Genomic DNA, 20,175 nt, shown 5'->3' with positions numbered 1-20,175 from the left:
ACATCAGTTAAACCGCACAAAGACATTCAAGGTGGAAGGAACCATGAATGCTTTCGTCTGTCTGAACCCGAAGCTTTCAAAGGCTCCTCACCAACACAAACCCTAAGATCCAGCACTGTTTTACACACGTCAGCACAGAACAAAGACTGAATAAAACACATCAAAACCCGCTCACATCTTGATAAAAAAAAAAAAAAAATCCAATGTGTCAAATTTCACTTTATTGTGATAAAGTAAACTTTTTTCCAACAACTCCAACACACATTCTTATATTTCCGACAGAGGCAACATCCAATGTGCAGTTACTTCATCAAGATGAATCGTTTTCTCTTAGTGCAATGAAAATATTGACAACAGTCTTCAGCAGGAGTTCAGTACAAAAAGTGAACATGTGAGACGCCGGCTGGAAGCTTCCATGTAAAGCGGCTCCACAGGCCAAATGAGGAGGAAACAAAAATACAGCAGTTATGTCCTGTGTGCGCGGTGGAAACAGAAAACGTGTGGTGAAATAAACTGAAGGGAAGCTGCACTTCTCACTGGGAGAACAAAAACTCAACATCGGCTTTTAAAAATGGCTTTTGAACTGCAGGTAAATAACAACACTGAGTGCCATCGGTGCAAACGAGGGTCAGCCTGGTGCTGCGCTGAAACACAAAAGCAATTCAGAGTTCAATTTGAGTTCAGGCCGGCATTTCTTTAACATTAGACCAGAAGACGGCGACGCCTTCAACTCTCATGTGGAGAAATGTGTTGCAAAGTGATCGTTATTCAATTAAACACAGAGCGCAATATAGGCACGGCGGAGGCATCATGCTGGGAGGGCTGCCAAGTCTGGACAAGTGAAAAAAATCCAAGCTGCAGCTTTCAAAGTGTGAACGTGAATCTAGAAAATACTTGCATCTTCTGCAGAATGGATCGAAGCCTTACGATGGAAGAGTGTGAAAACTTCTCCTAAAATGTGTTTTAGTCTGCGTTTCATCAACTACGACGACATATTTAACCAGAAACTCCATCACGGACTTAGATTTGAAATGTGGTTTAATAGAGCTTTTCTGCTTGACTCAATGCCAACTAATGCAAGATTTAATGACTAATGTGAAGCTGGGGTGAGAAACAACATGCTGATTGATCAAAACTGGCTTATATGTGTGTAGAAATAAAAAAAAAAAAACATTAGTAAACTTTAATATTTCAACAAGAAGGCCGTTGCTGGGCTAATCCCCCGCCGGAGGGCTTTATATTTTCTCACAAAGCCAGCTCTAAGGCAGCACACTTGGTACACTAGAGGGTGTTCCATGGGTCCTAGTAGATAATTATGTAGAATCTGAAAGGTCTTCTTCATAAGCTATGTCAAAATACGTCTCCAGAGGCCAAAAGGGGTTTTTATGCACTTAGTGACCCTGTGACCTGATATGCAAATTAGGTCCTGGTCACCATGGTGCCCCTTCTCCCCAGGTGGAGTGTCCATGTGTGAAGTTTGGTGACTGTGGGCCCAGGAACTGCTGAGAAATGAGGAGAAATGTTTATATGAAAATACATGTATTGTGCAACCATGACGAGCAAACTTCAGACCCTACCAATCTTCAAGGTCAAGGTCAGGTCACTTGGTGTACTGGAGGTTATCCCTGGAGTGTGTATCATGTGTGTATAAAATTTCAGAGCCCTAGCTCAAAAACCTAGGCCTCCAGAGCCCAAAATGTGTTTTTAAGCACTTCGTGACCCTGTGACCTACTTAATATGCAAATTAGGTCAAGGTCACCATAGTATCCCTTCCCCCTCTGAGATGTATCCACATGTGAAGTTTGGTCACTGTGGGCCCAGGGGTTGCCGAGATATAGGTAGAAACGTACGGACGTACGGACGTAAGGAGACCGTTTCAAAATCCCCCTTCGGGGCCTATCAGCCACGGCGGGGGATAATTAAAGTAACTAAGGCTGCACCAAATGAGTTAAATATATGATACATAATAATGTTGTGATGATTTTAATATGACAATGTGGTAAATAAACCTATTTGAAGTGGCATTTATCATGTTTTACCTGCTTATTATTTAACGTTGCCTCCTGGTTTATGAGCCTCATGGGGCCTCACGGCTGCAGACCTCTGGTATAAGTTGGTTTAAATTGACATATTAACACAGATAAACAGATAAGATCATCTAATTTCATGCTTTAATGTTCAATAGGCACGTTTTCATTTGTAAAAAGTCATCTTAAAAAAAGAAGTAAACTGCATCTGGTTGGCCAGGATTCCTCCAGGTCCAGGACTGATAGTGTTAATTTGAAGAGTTCAACTTTATATCTGAAACACAAACTGGAGAATAAATGCATCACAGTCTGTTTCAGGTCTTCGTGTCATGTTTTACTTCTCGATGAGCTCATAAATAAACCACAATGATGCTTTACAGTGGCGTGTGGAAGGAGTGTTTCCATCTTGTGGCTGGATGATGAAAAGCCGGTGTAAACTAGAGAGAGGCTCTGCATTGGTGAAGCAGACGACCGAGACGTCCCATCGCAGTCGCCAGTGTAAACGTCTCTCAAACGGACGCCTTCGTTCAGTTTGTGTGTGACGAGGACGTTCGAGGATTTGGTCTGGTTACAGATCTCTTTCTGGATGTTTTTTACAGCAACACCGCCTTTAGTCATGTATGGAAAAAAAACTTTTTGGTTTGTGTTTTCACCTCGGCTGGAGGGCAGAACACCTTTTTGCAGCACATTTCATCACTTTGTGACGTGGAAAGGACTCGTGTGGAAGTGAATGCTGGATCTACAGTGTTCCACAGTAACAAGACAGTGTTCCCCAGTGTCACTCAGAGTTACAGTGTCTTGCAGAGTCACGCAGTGTTAGTGTTTCTCAGTTAATGTTACAGATTTACAGTGTCACACAGTTACAAAGTGTCACACACCATTACGTAGTGTTACACAGTGTTAATGTTACAGAGCTCCACAGGAAGTGTTCCTCAGTGTTGCACTGTGTAACAGTGTTACACAGTGTTACACAGTGTTACTCAGAGTTACACAGTGTTACACAGAGTTACTCAGAGTTACTCAGTTACACAGTGTTACACAGAGTTACACAGTGTTACTCAGAGTTACACAGTGTTACACAGAGTTACTCAGAGTTACTCAGTTACACAGTGTTACACAGAGTTACACAGAGTTACTCAGAGTTACACAGTGTTACACAGAGTTACTCAGAGTTAGTGTTACTCAGAGTTACTCAGTGTTACTCAGAGTTACACAGAGTTACTCAGTGTTACTCAGAGTTACACAGTGTTACTCAGAGTTACACAGTGTTACTCAGAGTTACAGAGTCGGTGTATAAAGAATTCTGCAGCGAGTGATCACGCTCAGTGTAATTCTGCCTGCTGTGTGGAACGTTGAGCGGCTGTGGAGAAATAGTTGAAGTGTTGCTCAGTGATTGGAGACGACTTGAAACTAACGATCGGTGTGACGGCCAGAACGAGTATTTTTGTGTTTGCTTTTTTTTCTGGGTTAACGTGAACGGGGCACGGAGGCGTTGATGGGCGGGTGCATGGCTGAGCTGTCAATCACCCTGAGTGAGGTGGCTGGTGGTTAGTGGCCAGGGACTCCGCCTTCCTCTACAGGGGCCGGCTGGTTGGGATCCTTGTGGAACGGCGTCTCCTTATAAATGAACCAGCAGTTTCCGGCCCACAGGATCAGGTTCAGGAAGCCGAAAATCTAGAGAAAGGTACAGAAACAGAAATAGAAATAGAAGCATTATCACATTTTAAATGACTCCACTTCAATAAAAATATCTAAACACTGTTAATCTACTTGGTAGGATATTAGCAGAGGACAAGTTTAAAGAACAGTTTGTCACTGGTTTAAATGACTATTTAAAACAAATTAAAAAGCCTTCATCAATTAAAATACTAAAATTAAAATCAAAGCAGAGCATGTATGCATATAAGCCTTTTTATTCTGAAAGATGTTTTTATATTTAATTTTCAACTGCTTCCAAGTCGCCTTCCTCCGGTTGGATTGCACCTGAATGAAAATCAGATTTTACACATTTATTATTTCTAACCATCTGCTGCGATCTTAAGTTAAAGGTTAAGTCAGTGGAGTAATGAGTTCAAACTTATGCATAAACTCTGGCAGCAGTTTTCTCCAGTCGTCTCTCTGCTGCTGCAGCCTTTTACAGCACAATAACTGGGTTTTTGGTCTGTTGCCATAGTGACTCATGATATCGAGGCTCCATTGATGATGGCTTTTTACTGTGGCTGTACACGCGCTTAACTCAAGATTCACATACTCAGAGTTGATTGAACTAATTCAGATCAGCTGTTCTGGAACCGGAAACTCTGAATTTCCCACCTCAGAGTCAGTCGACTCAGAGTTCAGGGAGAAACTCAGAGATTGTTGAACCTCCTTTCTGGAATACCTCTCTTTTAAGCGCCCCTTCATTTTATGCAGAACCTGTCAAATATATTCAGAAGTCAATAGAAAGACAGATCCTGGGCAGTGATGATGGCGTCCTAGCACTTCTTGTACCCATCAATCAGCTTCTTGCACTTCTCAGCTGGTATTTTCTTCCTTTGCAGTTTGTTCAAATTCTTCAACGTTTGCAGGATTGTTTTTCCCCCCCAGTGGCAGATTTCAGCTCAAACCAAAGATTTTCATTATGGTTCCTCCACCATGCTGGTAGAGTGTTTGTTTCTTTGTAGGCTTCATTGCTCCGCCTGTAAACTGTTCGCTTGTATTGACAAAAGCTCATTTGCTTCATCTGTCTACAAAACATTTTCCCAGAAGGACTGAGGTTGCTTCAGGTACTCTTTGGCATAGAACCAGGGCTCTTTTTTCATGTCTTTTCCTCATCAATGATGTCTCCCTTGGCCTTTGCCCACAAAGCCCTGGTTGGTTTAGTATGCGGTGCATGCTACTTGTGGAATCCATGACCCCACGCTGTTTTTCCACCAGTCACCCTCGTCAATTTTTCTCTGACCTCCACGTTGCCGGACGTTCTTTACAGCTCCGTGCTTGGAAAACTTCTCAACATTACACAATGTTTAAACATGTTGGAAAAGGTAGACCGATGTTTTAGGAGATGAACTTCCGATGTCCTTTTGTCTTCACCTTTGTGACAAACGACCATGGAATAACTGGAGAACGCATCATTCGTTGGTTAATTTAAGTCACATGGGCACAAACAAACGATCACACGTGATTCTGAGTTGCGATCCATCACAGGTGAGTCTTAATGTGAACTGGGATCAGCTCCCCCCGTGACTCTGCTTCGGATTAAGCCGTATACAAGATGGATGGAAGCTTTAAGTTGTTGTTTGTCATTTGCTCTTTGCATCAAACAAAAGTTCTTTGTAGAGAAGAAATTGCTTGACTCGATTGATTTTTTTCAGCAGATAATCCACATTATGTACTGAAACGTGATGGGAGCAGGACTGTATGACGGGTTGAAACCAACACCTTTTACTGCTTGATGGGAAATATCATATACTAAAATGGTTTCTCTTCTCCTTAAAGAAGTGTGAGGAGAGCAGTGAGTGAGACGAATGTTTTCCTGGACTTTTCACTTTCTGATGCTTGAAATGTTGAGATGGAGGCAGTCTGTGCTGGAACATGAAGATTGTCGAAGCAGACCTGTCTGGATGCGTGCTCAAGTTGCTCTGAAACCTGAGTGTATGTTTCAGTGTTGATCAAGCTGTTCTCGCGCCGCAGGCACTAATGTTCCCTCATACCATCACCGATGCTGAGAACAACCTTCAGTCGTCAGAACAGAGCCTCCACATGAGGATGAAGGTGGATTTGAATTATTTTGTATCTACATTGAACCATTTCCCAAGCTCGCTGTATTCCGTCTTCCTGTATGAGTTGACTGAAGCAGGAGGCGGAGCTTCGTCCAGGAGGGACGTGACAGAGACCGGCTGAAAGCCCAGACGACGAGCTGCTCTGCATCGTACGTCTACTACGTTTTAGCTTGGCTTTGAACTCTGTCTAGGACAGTGTATTTATTCTGTATGCTCTGTTTTTATGAATCTCTGGAAGGCTTCACCAACCTGCAGCACCGTCGCTCCTCCCACAGTCAGCACCTGTGTTTTTTATTGTTTTTATGTATTATTCTTGTATTTATTTCTTAATGTATTGTTTTTATAGCTTTGTTGTAAAGCACTTTGGGTACCACTGGGTTATTGTAAAGGGCTATACAAATAACATTTGATTGATTTGATTTTTTGATTTTACAGCAAAACCTTTCAAATGAAGAATGTTCTGATTGGATGGACAGAATGGCATCAGGAAAGACTTTAGTGTTTTCTTTAAGAATTGTAAATTGATGCAATAGCTCAGTGTTGTTTTTTGTCTTTTTCGATGGGTATTGTTTGCGATGAACAAGAAACCAGTGAGTGACGACGACCTGTTATCAAACCAGGTCCACAACACCAATTCAACAAAACTGAATCAGCTTCCACTGACGTGTTTGAGGAATCATTGATCGATGATCAGGACCCCGTTTGTTTGCTCAGGGTCTTTCCACAGGACATAAACATTACTCCACTCACCACAGAGGCATTGAGGCGGCCCATGGAGGGAAACTCTCCGGCTTTACAATCGCTGCTGCACTGCTCCACCAGGTGGTTGGGGTTGGTGGCCCATTTGATGTCCGTCAGTCCTTTGCCCCAGGCCGAGGAGGACACCAGCCACAGGAAGGCGAAGGCGGCGGTCACCACCAAGTCCTGCAGAAGACACAGCGGGTGGACGTTAGCTGCAGGCTGCTGCTGCTGAGGGCAGCGCCCGGTGGGGGGGGGGGGGGGAGGACTCACAATGATGGGGCCGCGGCTGGTCTGGCGGTACACGTGCTGGAAGCCCAGGTAGAGGATCAGAGTGGCGGTGCAGTAAAGGAAGCCGAACACCCCCACACATACGAAGAACTCGGCCGAGGAGGAGAAGTCGCCCTGCAGGAAGCTCTCCACTTTGGTGGTGTTACACAGCACGATGCTGTACTCGCTTTTCAGCAGCCTGGAGGAGCAGGGGGGGGGGGGGGGGGGGAGTCAGGAGCAGATCTGATGGCTCTGCACGAGGGAAGTCAGAGAAAACAAGGCCTCACCTGGCTCACTCCTCTGTCCAACGCAAGCAGAGGGAGAGAAGGTCAGAGCATTCAGAGACAAATCAACAGCCAGAGGTTCCCTGCACCTTCAACATGAGGAAGAGTCTCCTCCGACTCTTCCTTCACTGATCTCTTTGCACATTCACTGGAGTGACACTAAAGTCGTTTGGACTTTCATGACAGCTGATCTCATATGTGCGCTGCTTCCAGTGGTGTATGTTTATATCAGGGCTTTAATCCAATGCTTCCCCCAGTCATCATGTGTTGACAGGGTTGAAAACATCTGGCTTGAGGGGCTTCGCTGAGGTCATGCAGCTGGAAGACACCAAGGTCCTCTTATTGGACTGTCAAATCTAGCACTCTGCATCTGGAGCACTCTGCATCTGGAGCACACTGCATCTGGAGCACTCTGCATCTGGAGCACTCTGCATCTGGAGCACACTGCATCTACATCTGGAGCACTCTGCATCTGGAGCACACTGCATCTGGAGCACTCTGCATCTGGAGCACACTGCATCTGGAGCACACTGCATCTACATCTGGAGCACACTACATCTGCATCTACGTCTGGAGCACACTACATCTGGAGCACTCTGCATTTACATCTGGAGCGCACTGCATCTACATCTGGAGCACTCTGCATCTGGAGCACACTACATCTACGTCTGGAGCACAATACATCTGGAGCACACTACATCTACGTCTGGAGCACAATACATCTGGAGCACACTGCATCTACATTTACATCTGGAGCACACTACATCTACATCTGGAGCACACTACATCTGGAGCACACTGCATCTACATCTGGAGCACACTACATGTACATCTGGAGCACACTACATCTACATCTACATCTGGAGCACACTACATGTACATCTGGAGCACACTACATGTACATCTGGAGCACACTATATGTACATCTGGAGCACACTACATCTACATCTGGAGCACACTACATCTACATCTGGAGCACACTACATGTACATCTGGAGCACACTACATGTACATCTGGAGCACACGACATGTACATCTGGAGCACACTATATGTACATCTGGAGCACACTACATCTACATCTGGAGCACACTACATCTACATCTGGAGCACACTACAGCTACATCTGGAGCACACTACATCGACATCTGGAGCACACTACATGTACATCTGGAGCACACTACATGTACATCTGGAGCACACTACATCTACATCTGGAGCACACTACATCTACATCTGGAGCACACTACAGCTACATCTGGAGCACACTACATCGACATCTGGAGCACACTACATGTACATCTGGAGCACACTATATGTACATCTGGAGCACACTACATCTACATCTGGAGCACACTACATCTGGAGCACACTACATCTGGAGGAGGATTCAAACAGTGGATGCTAATGGCTGCAGGACTAAAGAAATAAAGGGTGAAGCAGAGTTCACATCTTGGAACAGATTTCTGGAAGCAACTAAAGAAATAAACTAAAATAATAACTTTGAGGTGTTTTATTGCGTCGAGGGGCATCAATAAAATGTTTCCATTTTGAAATGGTCTTAATTTGACTTGACAACCTTTTAAGAATTTTTTTTTGTGAATGTTGGAGAGATCAGAGAAGTGTTGGTTCTTCAAAGGTTTCTGGAGTAACTGAACTGATGTAGGCTCCTGCTTTAAAATGTGCTGTGGTTCGTCCTGCCAACAGAGAGGTGGAGTCACTCCTCTTCTCACCAGACGATGGCAGTAAAAACCAGCAGCAGCTTCTCAGCCTGCAGGCTGGGATCCCCTGCTGAGCGTCCTCCATCCCAGGGAGGGGCAAGGCGCCTCTGACTATCTTGAGGCTGGCAGATTAAATCTGAACATCATGTTTAACACATTATTACTTCTCTGTTTCTCTGGTCCAATGTAAATCTGCCCTACAAAAACCCAACACATTATGTCATCGTTTGTCTACTTTAAATGAAATAAAGCCATGATAACCTGCCAAACGTATTGAGAAATATTCCAACCAATATCATAGTAGCATTTAAAACAAATATTTATTAACTTTAATCTATTCAAATCAACCCAATTTACATTAATATAGGTAATTGATATACACACTTTGAATCTCATTTTGCCACCTTCAACTGTGTCCTTTTCAAGGAGAGAAACAAGAACAGAAATGATTGATTTATATTTTCTGAGAGGTCCATGGAGCTTCTAAATGCTCGCAGTGAGCAGGTGTTCAAGAAAGGAATGTACATGTAGATACTGCCTGTAAGGCAGTTATTAGACAGGAATTCTGTGATTGGTGAACCTCATATTTTGTAATAAAAGAAAAGCAGAGCTTGAACGTGGAGGAAGGCGCTGCAGGGTTGGGTGTTGGGGGGTCGGGTGTGGGGGGGACACGGCTCTGCAGTGGGACGGTACCTGAACGGGTAGGAAAAGGACACGGAGAGGTTCTGCGTCTGCTGGACACCGCAGTTCACCGAGAAGTGAGTTGTCCCGGAGTAACCTCCTGCGGTGCCAAAGGCGAAGATGGTGAAGATCTGTGGACACACCGGGAGTTAATCAGGGCGAACACACACACACACACACACACACACACACACCAACACACTCCACCTCCACCATCCTGACACACCGACACTGCTGCCTGTGGCCATCAGATCACAGGGAAGTTCCTCTTCCTGTCTTGACTAACTGCAGGAAACAGACTGAGGAAAAAGGAAGGAAGTGACTCTACAGCTCCTCTGTAGCGGCTCTATGGAACTTTCACCGAGTTATGCGGTGATAAACATTGTCAGCTCCAGGAGAAACATGTAACACCTAATGTCAACTCAAATCTGCCTTTCACTCCCGGGAGTGTCATTCAACACGCAAAGGGTTTTTACGAACAACCACCTCCACACTGACACACTCTGTGACCTCACACACACCTGTCTACTTGGTGGGCGGGGCTCTGGACCAGCAGGACTCATCTGATTGGTTAGAATGTGTAGACCTCCAGAGCATGAATGTAGTGCATGGAAACAAAACCTGCACTGTAATTTTATTTATTTATCTATTTATTTGAGCATAAACATTCTGCTCAAAAGGAGCTTCTGAGCTCCGCCCCCAAACTCAACGCAACAAAAAGTGCATTCCACACTAGAATAGAAAGAGCAAAACGTCAACAACAACAAAACATTAACAAAAAAGAACCTCCCACATTTCATACGACCATATCAACACGGACTAAACTTACGACACACACACTCACACACACATGCACATATACGTTGATCCTACTTCTCCCCCTAATGCATTTCTTCTTCTCTGTATGTTTCAAAAATCTTTTGTTTGTATTTGTATTTGAACAGGTTGATGTTTGGACATCGTTTCAACTCCATCTCCAATTTGTTCCACAATTGAACACCATTAACTGTCGGGCTAAAACTTTTCAGGGTTGTGCTGTTTCTGAGTCCTAAAGTTTAATTCATCACGTATTTCATAACGGCCAGTAGGATCTGGGAACCTTGTAATAAAGACAAAGCAGTCCCAATGGACAGATAGAAGGAAGCTTCAGTTTTCTGACGTGTTTGTCGTAGAGTCACTGATTTGACAGAAGTAAACAGGTGTGTAAACTAACGCCAACCTTCTAACAACCGACGTCTGTGTACTTTTGTTCGTGTGGATACTGGCGCATCAGCTGGAAGGACTTATGACCACATGACTAAATTCCTCCACGTTATCTCGTGAAAAAGTGAAGCGTGTACGAGTCACATGACAGAGTGTCCACTCGGTGTTTGGAGGCATTTGGCAGCAGAGCAGCTGCGGCCGACATGTTAACCCGGGCGTGAGAGGGGTCAGATGAACCACACTTCATTTTCCGCATGTTGGAGGCAAAGCGCCTGTGGCTGCCGAGCAGACCGACGGCAACAGTTGTTCTTAATTGATCATCTGGAGAAGAAGAAGTGTCAAAGTCTTCAGTTCAGAAGCCACATTCACACACACTGGATGACCAGTGGAATAACGGCATGAAGACCCGGACCTCACAACACCTCTCTTAAAATACATTCTAAATATGTCCACATGGTCTGAGCGTTTTTTTTTGTTTTTTTTAACAGAACATGAGAACATGAACTTAAGTTCATTGCAAAACCCTGATGTTAATAATAACCAGTTACTCCTGTGAGGTTCCTGCAATAACAACACACATTAAACCTGAATGACGCCTTCACTGCTGTGGCATCTATGTGTTTGGAGAGAAATACTAAGACAAGGAGAAGCACATGGATGCGGCCGTAACTTGGGATCATAATTTTGCCAAGGGAGCTTGAAATAAGTTCTTCTACTAGCAGAATCTATGAGAATTGTACGTGTGACACCATGTGACACCTGTTGTCTGCGACGGCTCAACATCACAGTGAGTAGAGGGCTTTAGAAGAGTCACGTCATCACCACACTCACAAACTAGAGCCGTCAGAGACCTCTCCCAAACGTTACAACAATCAGTGGTAAAGAATGTGGTTAAAATTTGTCACGTAGTTTTGACATAATCCTTAAAAGCCGATAAAATAAAACCCGGATCCAGAACCCAGATGCGGATCACCTCCAAAATTCCATGGAATCTTCCACGGCCCAATATCGATTTGTGATTAAAATCTAGACAAACTCCGTCCAGTAATTTTGATGTAATCCTGCTAACAGACATACAGACCAACACATATATGCAGATGACTTTATTACGTTATTGCGTAATAATCTTTGAGCTCCTGTTAAAGGATCTAGTTGGACTGGGACGAGGATCTAGTCATACTGGGACCGGGATCTAGTCAGACTGGGATCTAGTCAGACTGGGATCTAGTCGGACCGGGACCGGGATCTAGTCAGACTGGGACCGGGATCTAGGCGGACTGGGACCAGGATCTAGGCGGACTGGGACCAGGATCTAGTCAGACCGGGACCAGGATCTAGTCAGACCGGGACCTGACCCGAGCTGCAGGGTCGTCCTCCAGCTGCCTGTGTGATGCTGAAGACCGTCATACCAGAGATGTTTACCGAGCTGGGAAAGACAGGACAGAAGCTAAATCTGTAAACAGAGTCCAACTCCACCACAATGATGCTTCAACCTATTTTTAAAAGACACACACACACACACACACACACACACACTAGTGTGTGTGTACTCGTACAGATTCCTTTGTAAACACACTGTACACATTGGGAACTCTGTGTCTCATGACTCCATCCAGCCGATACATTTCTACACAGAAGGTTTAGACAACCACATCTCAGGTTGTTTTAACTCACACTCTTCTTGGCAGGAGGCTCGTGATGATTAAAGGTCATGTGTGGTGAACCGCTTTAATAAAACTACATTCCAATGATGTCATGTTGATGTAGAGCTGTTAGCAGCATTGGCTGCACTCATCGCTTTTCACCAGGTTCATAAAATAAAAAGCCATCTCTACAACAGAGCTGTGAAACATTGACCTTAACCTGAGGAGAAATACTGCGACAAAGATGATGTCACATCTTTCTGATTTAGACAAAAAGGGTCACATTTAATTTACTGGTTGTATTTTTACTTCCTACAAGAACATTGGAAAGACAAACAATGTTGAAATTGTAAAATCTTTCAGGTTTTTGTATAAATGTACAGTGGTTTTTTTACAAAGTCAAAACAAAGGGGAAATATTTGACAGTTTCCTTTGTTTTCACGCCAGTCGAGCAAACGCCAGATGCAATGTCAGCTGTAAGTGTTCTCCCTGTGCTCTAGAACAGTGGTTCCCAACCTTTTTTGACCAGTGTACCCCTTGAGCTGGTTTCCATGTGAAAAGTACCCCCTCTCTCGTGTGTGATTATTCGCCTTAATGTGTACTTATATTTAACCCTTTGTCTTTCTATCTATCCAACTGCTCATTTAAATAAAACAATTATTGTGAGTGTAAAAACATACCTTTTAATGAGACACTTGCTCTTGCTTGTCTTTCATAAGTCTTTCCTAATTCCTTTTTTCACTGGGCTCCCCTGTGCCTGCGTCCGAGGCGACGGTAGCAGTAGCGGTAGCTGGACGTTTACTCCTGCCTAGCCATGCATCCATGTTTACAGTCGGTATGCAGCTAGAGTTAGCTAGCTTCGCGAATCGTGCGCGCCCGCAGCAAGAACGTGAACCTTTTTTTTTTTTTTTTTAAAGCGCGCCACTTTATAGTCTTTTCATATTATGTGCATTGTAGTGTTACAATCACTGTGGACGAACTGCTACTCATGGAAAATAAACGTATGGCCTTACTAAAATTCATGATATAATACAATATAATATAGTATAAATTATTTTTTTGTGTGTGTGGATACTGTAGGCTAATTTATAATCTTTCTGCGTACCCCCTGCAATACCCTCGCGTACCCCTAGGGGTCCGTGTACCCCCGGTTGGGAATCACTGCTCTAGAACACCGTCAGCAGTACCTCCTGTTAGCATGTTAGCATGAGAGAGCTAATTTAACCACTTTTCACTGGTACACATGAGAATAAAGAAATGGGACAATTCCTCGTATAGTTGAAAAACATGCGCATTTTCAAACGATGTACTACATTTGTGTGGCTGATACGATCATCCCTGTTGATGTGAGCTCCAATATATTACTGTTTAACTCTGGCTTCACCGGGGAGATCAAGTTTGTGTTCTCACAGCACAACTCACTCGTCCACTGAACTTTACTTCTATTGATGTTAAAAAGTCCATTGTGATGTTTTGAAAAACCCTTTGTAACTTTAAAAGTTGAGTAACAAAGAGATCATCAAACGTGTAAATCGTATGAGGTTTTGTGATCTTGTTCACACTGAACTTCAGCTCAGCTGCTTCGATGTGGTTCAAACAAATCCTCACCCTCACCAAACTTCACTTTTGTTTTCTTGATATGAAGCAGTTTATTCGGAGCAGTGCAGGTCTTTCACAGTGCTTTCAGAAGCTCAGGTTTCAACACTGGACGCTCGGCCACCATAACAGCAGGGGACAGGAGGACCTCGGCTCTCAGGTCCTGTCTGTGCTTCCAGACTGGTTCCCACAGACCTGATGTCTGTTAGAAGATCTGCTGCAATCACGCTTTCTCATTTTCTGCCCCGTTTTGTGTGCCGTCTTTGACTCGTGACTTGTTTTACATTGCTTGTTTTACAGTGGCATGTCCTGCGCTGCAGCTTCCTCTTCCTGTATTGCTGGACTTATCAGGCAGAGTGAGTTCATTAACCTACAGGGAGCAGTGGAAAAATAATTGACCTTCACCGACCTTCCACTTTCATTTCAGGAGAGTCGTGTTCATGCGACAGCAGTGCTGTTACAAGGTCTGTCTTGTAAAGTTAAATGATTGACCAGAACGAGACATAAAACGTCATGTGACCACCGGAGCACACAGCTCTGCCCTTCCCAGCCAATCAAAAGCCCCGAGACACGTGATCCCTGCCCCTGTACACTTCTTTTCTTTTTCCACCTACTGAACTTCACACAGAGCCTCTATCAGCACAGTGAGGCCAGCACCTTTTCACCGCCCACTCAAAGCACTTGACATTAAATGATAAATATGACACAAGACATGACATCTAGATTTAATATGAGATATGATACATAAATTAGCAACTATAAATCTACCCCTGTAAGCAAAAGTATTGGAGACATGATACATAATAAAGCCATGATAAAGAGACTAAGTCACTTTCAGATGTATTGCTTTTCCATATGGCACCATCAACCCTTTGTATTCTTCAGCCTTCCACCTCTTCAGTCTGAATTGACGCTCCAGGGTTCAGTTCTGTAAATTCACCCTGCTTGTGAGGACGAACTTGTGAGTTTATTTTGCTGCAGCCATCAGGTGAAGCATCATCTGCCCCAAAAGAAGCACCGACTCCCTGAACAAGAGCAGATCCTTTCTTTCTTCCACCACTTTGCCAACGGTTCATCTTCCTCTCAATACATGAAACTTTATTTCCGGTAGTTTTGAGGCTGATCGTTGTAACTTTGTATATTCAAGCAAGTCTTCCTATACTTCTTGTTAATGGAAGGTGTACATCTGGTGGCAAAGCCTCGCTTCTTTTCTGCACTCTGGACGGTTTTACTGACGTCACTCAGTTGTTTCTCACAACTTTTCTGCTTTTTCATCGACTCATCGTCTGGTACTGGGCACACCAGCAGTTCCTCTCTGGTGTTTCTGCTTTAAATTCAGTCTGCACAACACCAAAACCCAAAATATCAATGTTAGAGCCAGTTTGTTGACTGAATAATCACCTGTCATTCACATGCTGCAATACTTTCGCTCAAATGAAAAGATCTTCTTAAATTATGATCCAGATGTAAATACCTGAAATCAAAGCTGCCAAGTATCTTTCAATATCAAAGACAAGTGTTTTGAGTCACTAGCAAAGATGAAGCAATGAAAACTTTTCAATGCTTTTAGAAGGGGGAGACACACACACACACACACACACACACACACACACACACGGGAGAGCAGGATTTAGCACGTATCAGGCCAGCTGAGGATTTTCAAGAATGGGTTTCGTCTTCCAAGGATCTCTGGAGCTCCACAACATTTCTCAGCTTTCATCTCAGCCCTGTTTGACCCACCCGGGCCAATCTGACAGGACCTCAAATAAACCCTCCAGACAGGGCGGGGACTCCCTGGACAGAGTCCACAGTCTCCACCCGACTCCCGCTGCCTCAAACATTCCTCCTCTCCTCTCCTGGTCAGGGAGTGGCAGGGCCGATAACGACCCCGTACAAGCTGCGCAGCATTAACGTGAAGAAGATAGGGGTTCACGATGATCAAGCAAGCGACCGTCAATGGAAAAATAACCACGGCCTCCTGAGACCGTGAAACACTGCCGTTACTGGACGGCGTCCATGTTTAGAGGCTGAGCATACACACCAGCTTGACACGCAATAGGATCCATTATAAACATCTTTTAAGTGAGTCTGAAGGACGGAGGCGAAGTGGCTCTCAGCCATGCAAAGAATGTCTCAGACTCAAACACAGCAGCAACAGACTGACCAGGGAACCGTCCACAATGTCCTGCAGGAAGATCAGGCTGCAACAGAAGAGCAAAGACCATGAAACCCACAACGACCAACCTGACGGGCACGTTTAGGCCCCATTTACACCACAACGACGACACAAGACGGCATCGTTTTTGTTTCAGTTTGACGACACTGCAGTTTGCAGTGTTTTTGTAATATACCCATGCATGCACACACATCCCTCTGTCCCTCTTCATGGTACTGAGATTCTCAGTATCTGTATGAAGAAATGTCCCTCACATATGCAGATGACAGTGTGGTAGAAATGTTAAGTTCTAACAAACGCTCTGAATCCTCCATTATTATTGTACCTGCTCACACATGAGCACAAAACTCAACTCGAACTGGAGAAACCAACGTTTCAGAAATGTTTTGCAAACAACAAAGCATCAGTGACATGCCACACTCTGGAAGACGCTTTATTTTCAGAGACTCATGAAACAAACAGCGAAAACACAACAGACGTTTGTTGTTTTGCTTGAAAAAAGATGTTGAATAAACAGGACCTCGCCTAGTCAGAAGATATCGATACCGTCAACTGTTGACAAGGCGAAGAAAATTGAGAAGCTTGAAAGGATTGGGACTAGAAATGCATCACCATGTGAATTACACTGTGTGTAATTACTATGCAAGTTGGATTTTCGAAGATTTATTCCATCATTGAACTCTCAGTCAATTCAAAATGGTCGGAAACTTCAAAGTGAACATTAAGGAAAGTGGAAGCGATGTTTTAGATTCGTTATGAGAAGATCTGATTATTGGTCAAATGTTAGTTTGCAGAGTCGTCTTGTCGCCGACGGAAATGTACCCGTTTCACTTAAGTGTGAATAATAATGGAACGATTCACACATTAAGATGACATTTCCCCCCAATTCAAAGAAAAATAGAAATGGTTGAAGTAAGTAACATGGAGTCTGTGAGGAGCGAGTCATTTCCACAATATTCTCTTTCACTCAAAATCGTTCATTTAACACTTTGAGTGCTCAATTCCAATGTTCAGAAATGGGAAATGACAGGTAAACAAAAAAAAGTTTTAAGACTTGGTAGAAATCGTCTTTAAAAAGGAACCTCCATGTTATTTAAAGGCAAGAAAAATGTGTTGGAAAATGAAAAAAAAACGTCCATAAATATACCATAATTCACCACTTGGACGAGTGGACGAGTCTGATGGACATGTTAGAGCATAAGACTGAAGTAAAACAAACCTTTGTCTTGTTAAACTGACTGTAGGTTTGTTGTTGATCATTAGTTCGACTTGAAAAGTTCCACCTCATAAGATCTAATGGTGAAGCTCTCCATATGCATCACTTAATTCAATTTGAGGTATTGCATCGTCTTCGTCCCAAAGGACGAGCTTGCAAAAATATATCCTGCTGAAGATGCCAACAGAGTTAATCTTCCACAGGCCACACGTTTTGGGAGTGCCAGGCTTTAAATAGTTTCTCTGAGGTCCTTTCATACATGCATTAGGAAATGAATATCACCTTCCTCTCTCGTCTCCATCTTTGCAGATTGTCTCCACACCACATGCCAAGGCCACAGCCTTTGACTCATTAATGACACGCAGACTTTATCTTTCTCAAAAGTGTGGATGTGGCCGAACGGTCTAAAGGAAGGAGAGCCTGTTAGTTGTATTCACTTGTTTCCAGGCTGATCTTAATACACATTGCAGGTATGGATTCATGTATCTCATAAATGTGATTAGTTCCATTTCTATTACTTTAATATATCAGCATTTCTTTTCAACTTAGTAATTTATCTGTTATTATCCTTTTTTTTTCCAATGTCAGCGAGAGGAGGGAGGTGGAGGTGGAGGGTATTAATCACTTTATGTTGTTCGCTACTGCAATTGTAATACATGTTATAGTTCCACCCAGCTCATCACTAATACGACTAAACTGATCTGGGGTTGGTTCAGACCCAATGTGACCCCGTGGAGGATGGACGGGGGTGTTCAGAAGAGAGGCGACAACTTCTGCTAGTCCAAACTGGTCCAAGCCAGTTCTGTCTTCAAATGTAAGGAGGTCTTTACACAGACCGATGTGTACATGCTGGTTTACCCCGGGGGGGGATGTGTGCAAGACACTTACACCAGGGCCGAGCTGGCCGGGGAATGTGGCCTGCAAGCAGCCGGCGGGATTGACAGTCAGTTTCCTGAGACGAGCGCGCACGGCTCACCAGCGCTATATCCAGCAGGCCCAGTCACCAGCGGGAGCTCTGAAGCTAGCTCACCTGCGCTTCTCGTTTCCACGACTCGCGATCTGTTCGGGTTCAGAACCCACCTTGTCTTCCTGCAGCGCCGAGTCACTGAGCGTTAGGAATTACACCGGCGAGTCAAAGAGCGCTCGCTTGGGGAAGTGTCAACGGTGAGCGAGAAAGACGAGCGGCGGGATTTTCACACATGCTGCCGGTTGGCTGAACGCGCGCGGCAGAAAGATGCGAGCTAGCACTGGAGTGAACCCGCTTCAGACCGGCTCGACCTGCTGGACTGGATTCATCATCTCAACTGACAGATTACTGTTTGACTGCAGATGACAATAGAGCAGTTTTAATTTCAGTTTCAAGGCCAAATACAGAGAGTGCAACTTTTTGAAAATGGCTATAAGGTGGAACTTTTTGAAAAAGAAAAAAAACAAAACAAAACTGCAACTGGGTGGAAAATGCAGTGATTTGAAAACGCCTGGCTCTGTCTTCATGTAGATGGTGGAAACGCTGCTACTGCACATGAGCTCCGTGGCCATATGTCACTAGCTGTTCTGCACATGCTCAGTCCATAGACAATAAGAATGTTTAACTCCACACACGTCTGTCCATGAGAGTTCTCCCCTTGTTAAAGGGGTCATATTGTGCAAAATTCACTTTATAATGGTTTTCCAACAGCAATATCTGTCCCCAAACCTGGAACGACGCCCCAGAAGAGAAGAAAGTGTGTCCTCTCTCTCCCCGGCTTGTTCCAGGTTTTAAAAAGTGTGTTGCTCCAACCAGCCAATCAGAAATCAAACCCTATGTAGTGTCATCGGGGGTTTAGCCAATCACAATCCCAGTTCTCTGCTGCATGTGTGATTTCATTACAAAACACAAATAAGAGAACAGCACCTACTAGAGGCCTAACATGAAAACTACATTGTCAGCAGTTCTGCCACTTTCACAATGTTGTGTAAACATGACATTTTTCTGAAACGAAAACTCTAAATCGATGTGTTTTCACTTGAAACGTTGTGTAAATGGGGTCATTTCCTTCAGCACACCCTCAACTTTCTCATGGAATTACTTTTATTAATCTTGCATTTGTGGAAAAAAACTAATTGAAACACAACTGACCCGATTGAATTATATGTCGACATCAACTCACAGGGCAGGAGAAGGGAGGGCTCGGGAGTTTTAGACCCCCGATTTCAACAAAAGTCAGGTTCATGATTCTCCATCATTCTCCACCTTGATCGTGAGCGACATCACAAACCATACGCTGTTATTCACACAGTGAAGATCCAACCACACAAAGAGCATTGCATCAGAATAAAACACTCATTACGACAACTATATACTAGACCTGGTGGCTGTGGAGAAAAGAAAACAAGTCAACAAACCGCCCTGCTGGTGGAAACTTCCCACAACCTCCTCAAATGTCCACCTGACTTCCTGTTTGACAGGCAGCACTTCCCTTGAGCCCAGGACAAAGTCCAGCTTTCAAAGGAAACGGCAGCTGTTCATGCGTGCAGTGTTTTACATCGAGCAGCAGGACGTGGCTGCTGTGTGAGCCCAGGCCTTCCAAACACACTGCTGAACGCAGACTAACACACACAGGAGGGCACATTCTTCAACGACTCTTCTTTTTTTAGTGCACTCTCGTGAGGAAGGCAAACACACCAGCCGTCGTATTCAGAGCAGGTCTGACGGAGCTGCAGTACAAGCACTGAGCGACCAGACTCCACCAGCTGCTGGAGGACGGAGATGTGCTCTCAGGGTTCATCCACACGACGAGAAAAACGATCTTTTTCCTCCCCAGCCTTCTCTAAAATAACCCTCCGTCCACACGTCACTATGACCACGACTCAACACGAGG

The 20,175-nt window shown here is 44.2% G+C and overlaps 1 protein-coding gene across 1 annotated transcript in view; it reads right to left on the bottom strand.

Moving 5' to 3' along the window:
* Positions 1-201: 201 nt before the first annotated feature.
* sypl2a (synaptophysin-like 2a) overlaps positions 202-20,175 on the bottom strand; it is a 22,438-nt gene continuing 2,464 nt past the window's right edge. Inside the window, exons 3-7 of the mRNA XM_080495161.1 lie at positions 9,493-9,611; positions 6,800-6,995; positions 6,539-6,712; positions 3,555-3,701; positions 202-644 (exon numbers count right to left, since the gene is read on the bottom strand). Coding sequence (XP_080351287.1) covers positions 3,576-3,701; positions 6,539-6,712; positions 6,800-6,995; positions 9,493-9,611 — 615 coding nt within the window. The 3' untranslated portion in view covers positions 202-644; positions 3,555-3,575. The remainder of the gene's footprint in view (positions 645-3,554; positions 3,702-6,538; positions 6,713-6,799; positions 6,996-9,492; positions 9,612-20,175) is intronic.

The sequence above is a fragment of the Blennius ocellaris genome (genome assembly GCF_963422515.1).
Source record: "Blennius ocellaris genome assembly, chromosome: 4".
NCBI classification, from domain to species: Eukaryota; Metazoa; Chordata; class Actinopteri; order Blenniiformes; family Blenniidae; genus Blennius; species Blennius ocellaris.
This window is presented reverse-complemented; position numbering and strand designations above follow the sequence as displayed.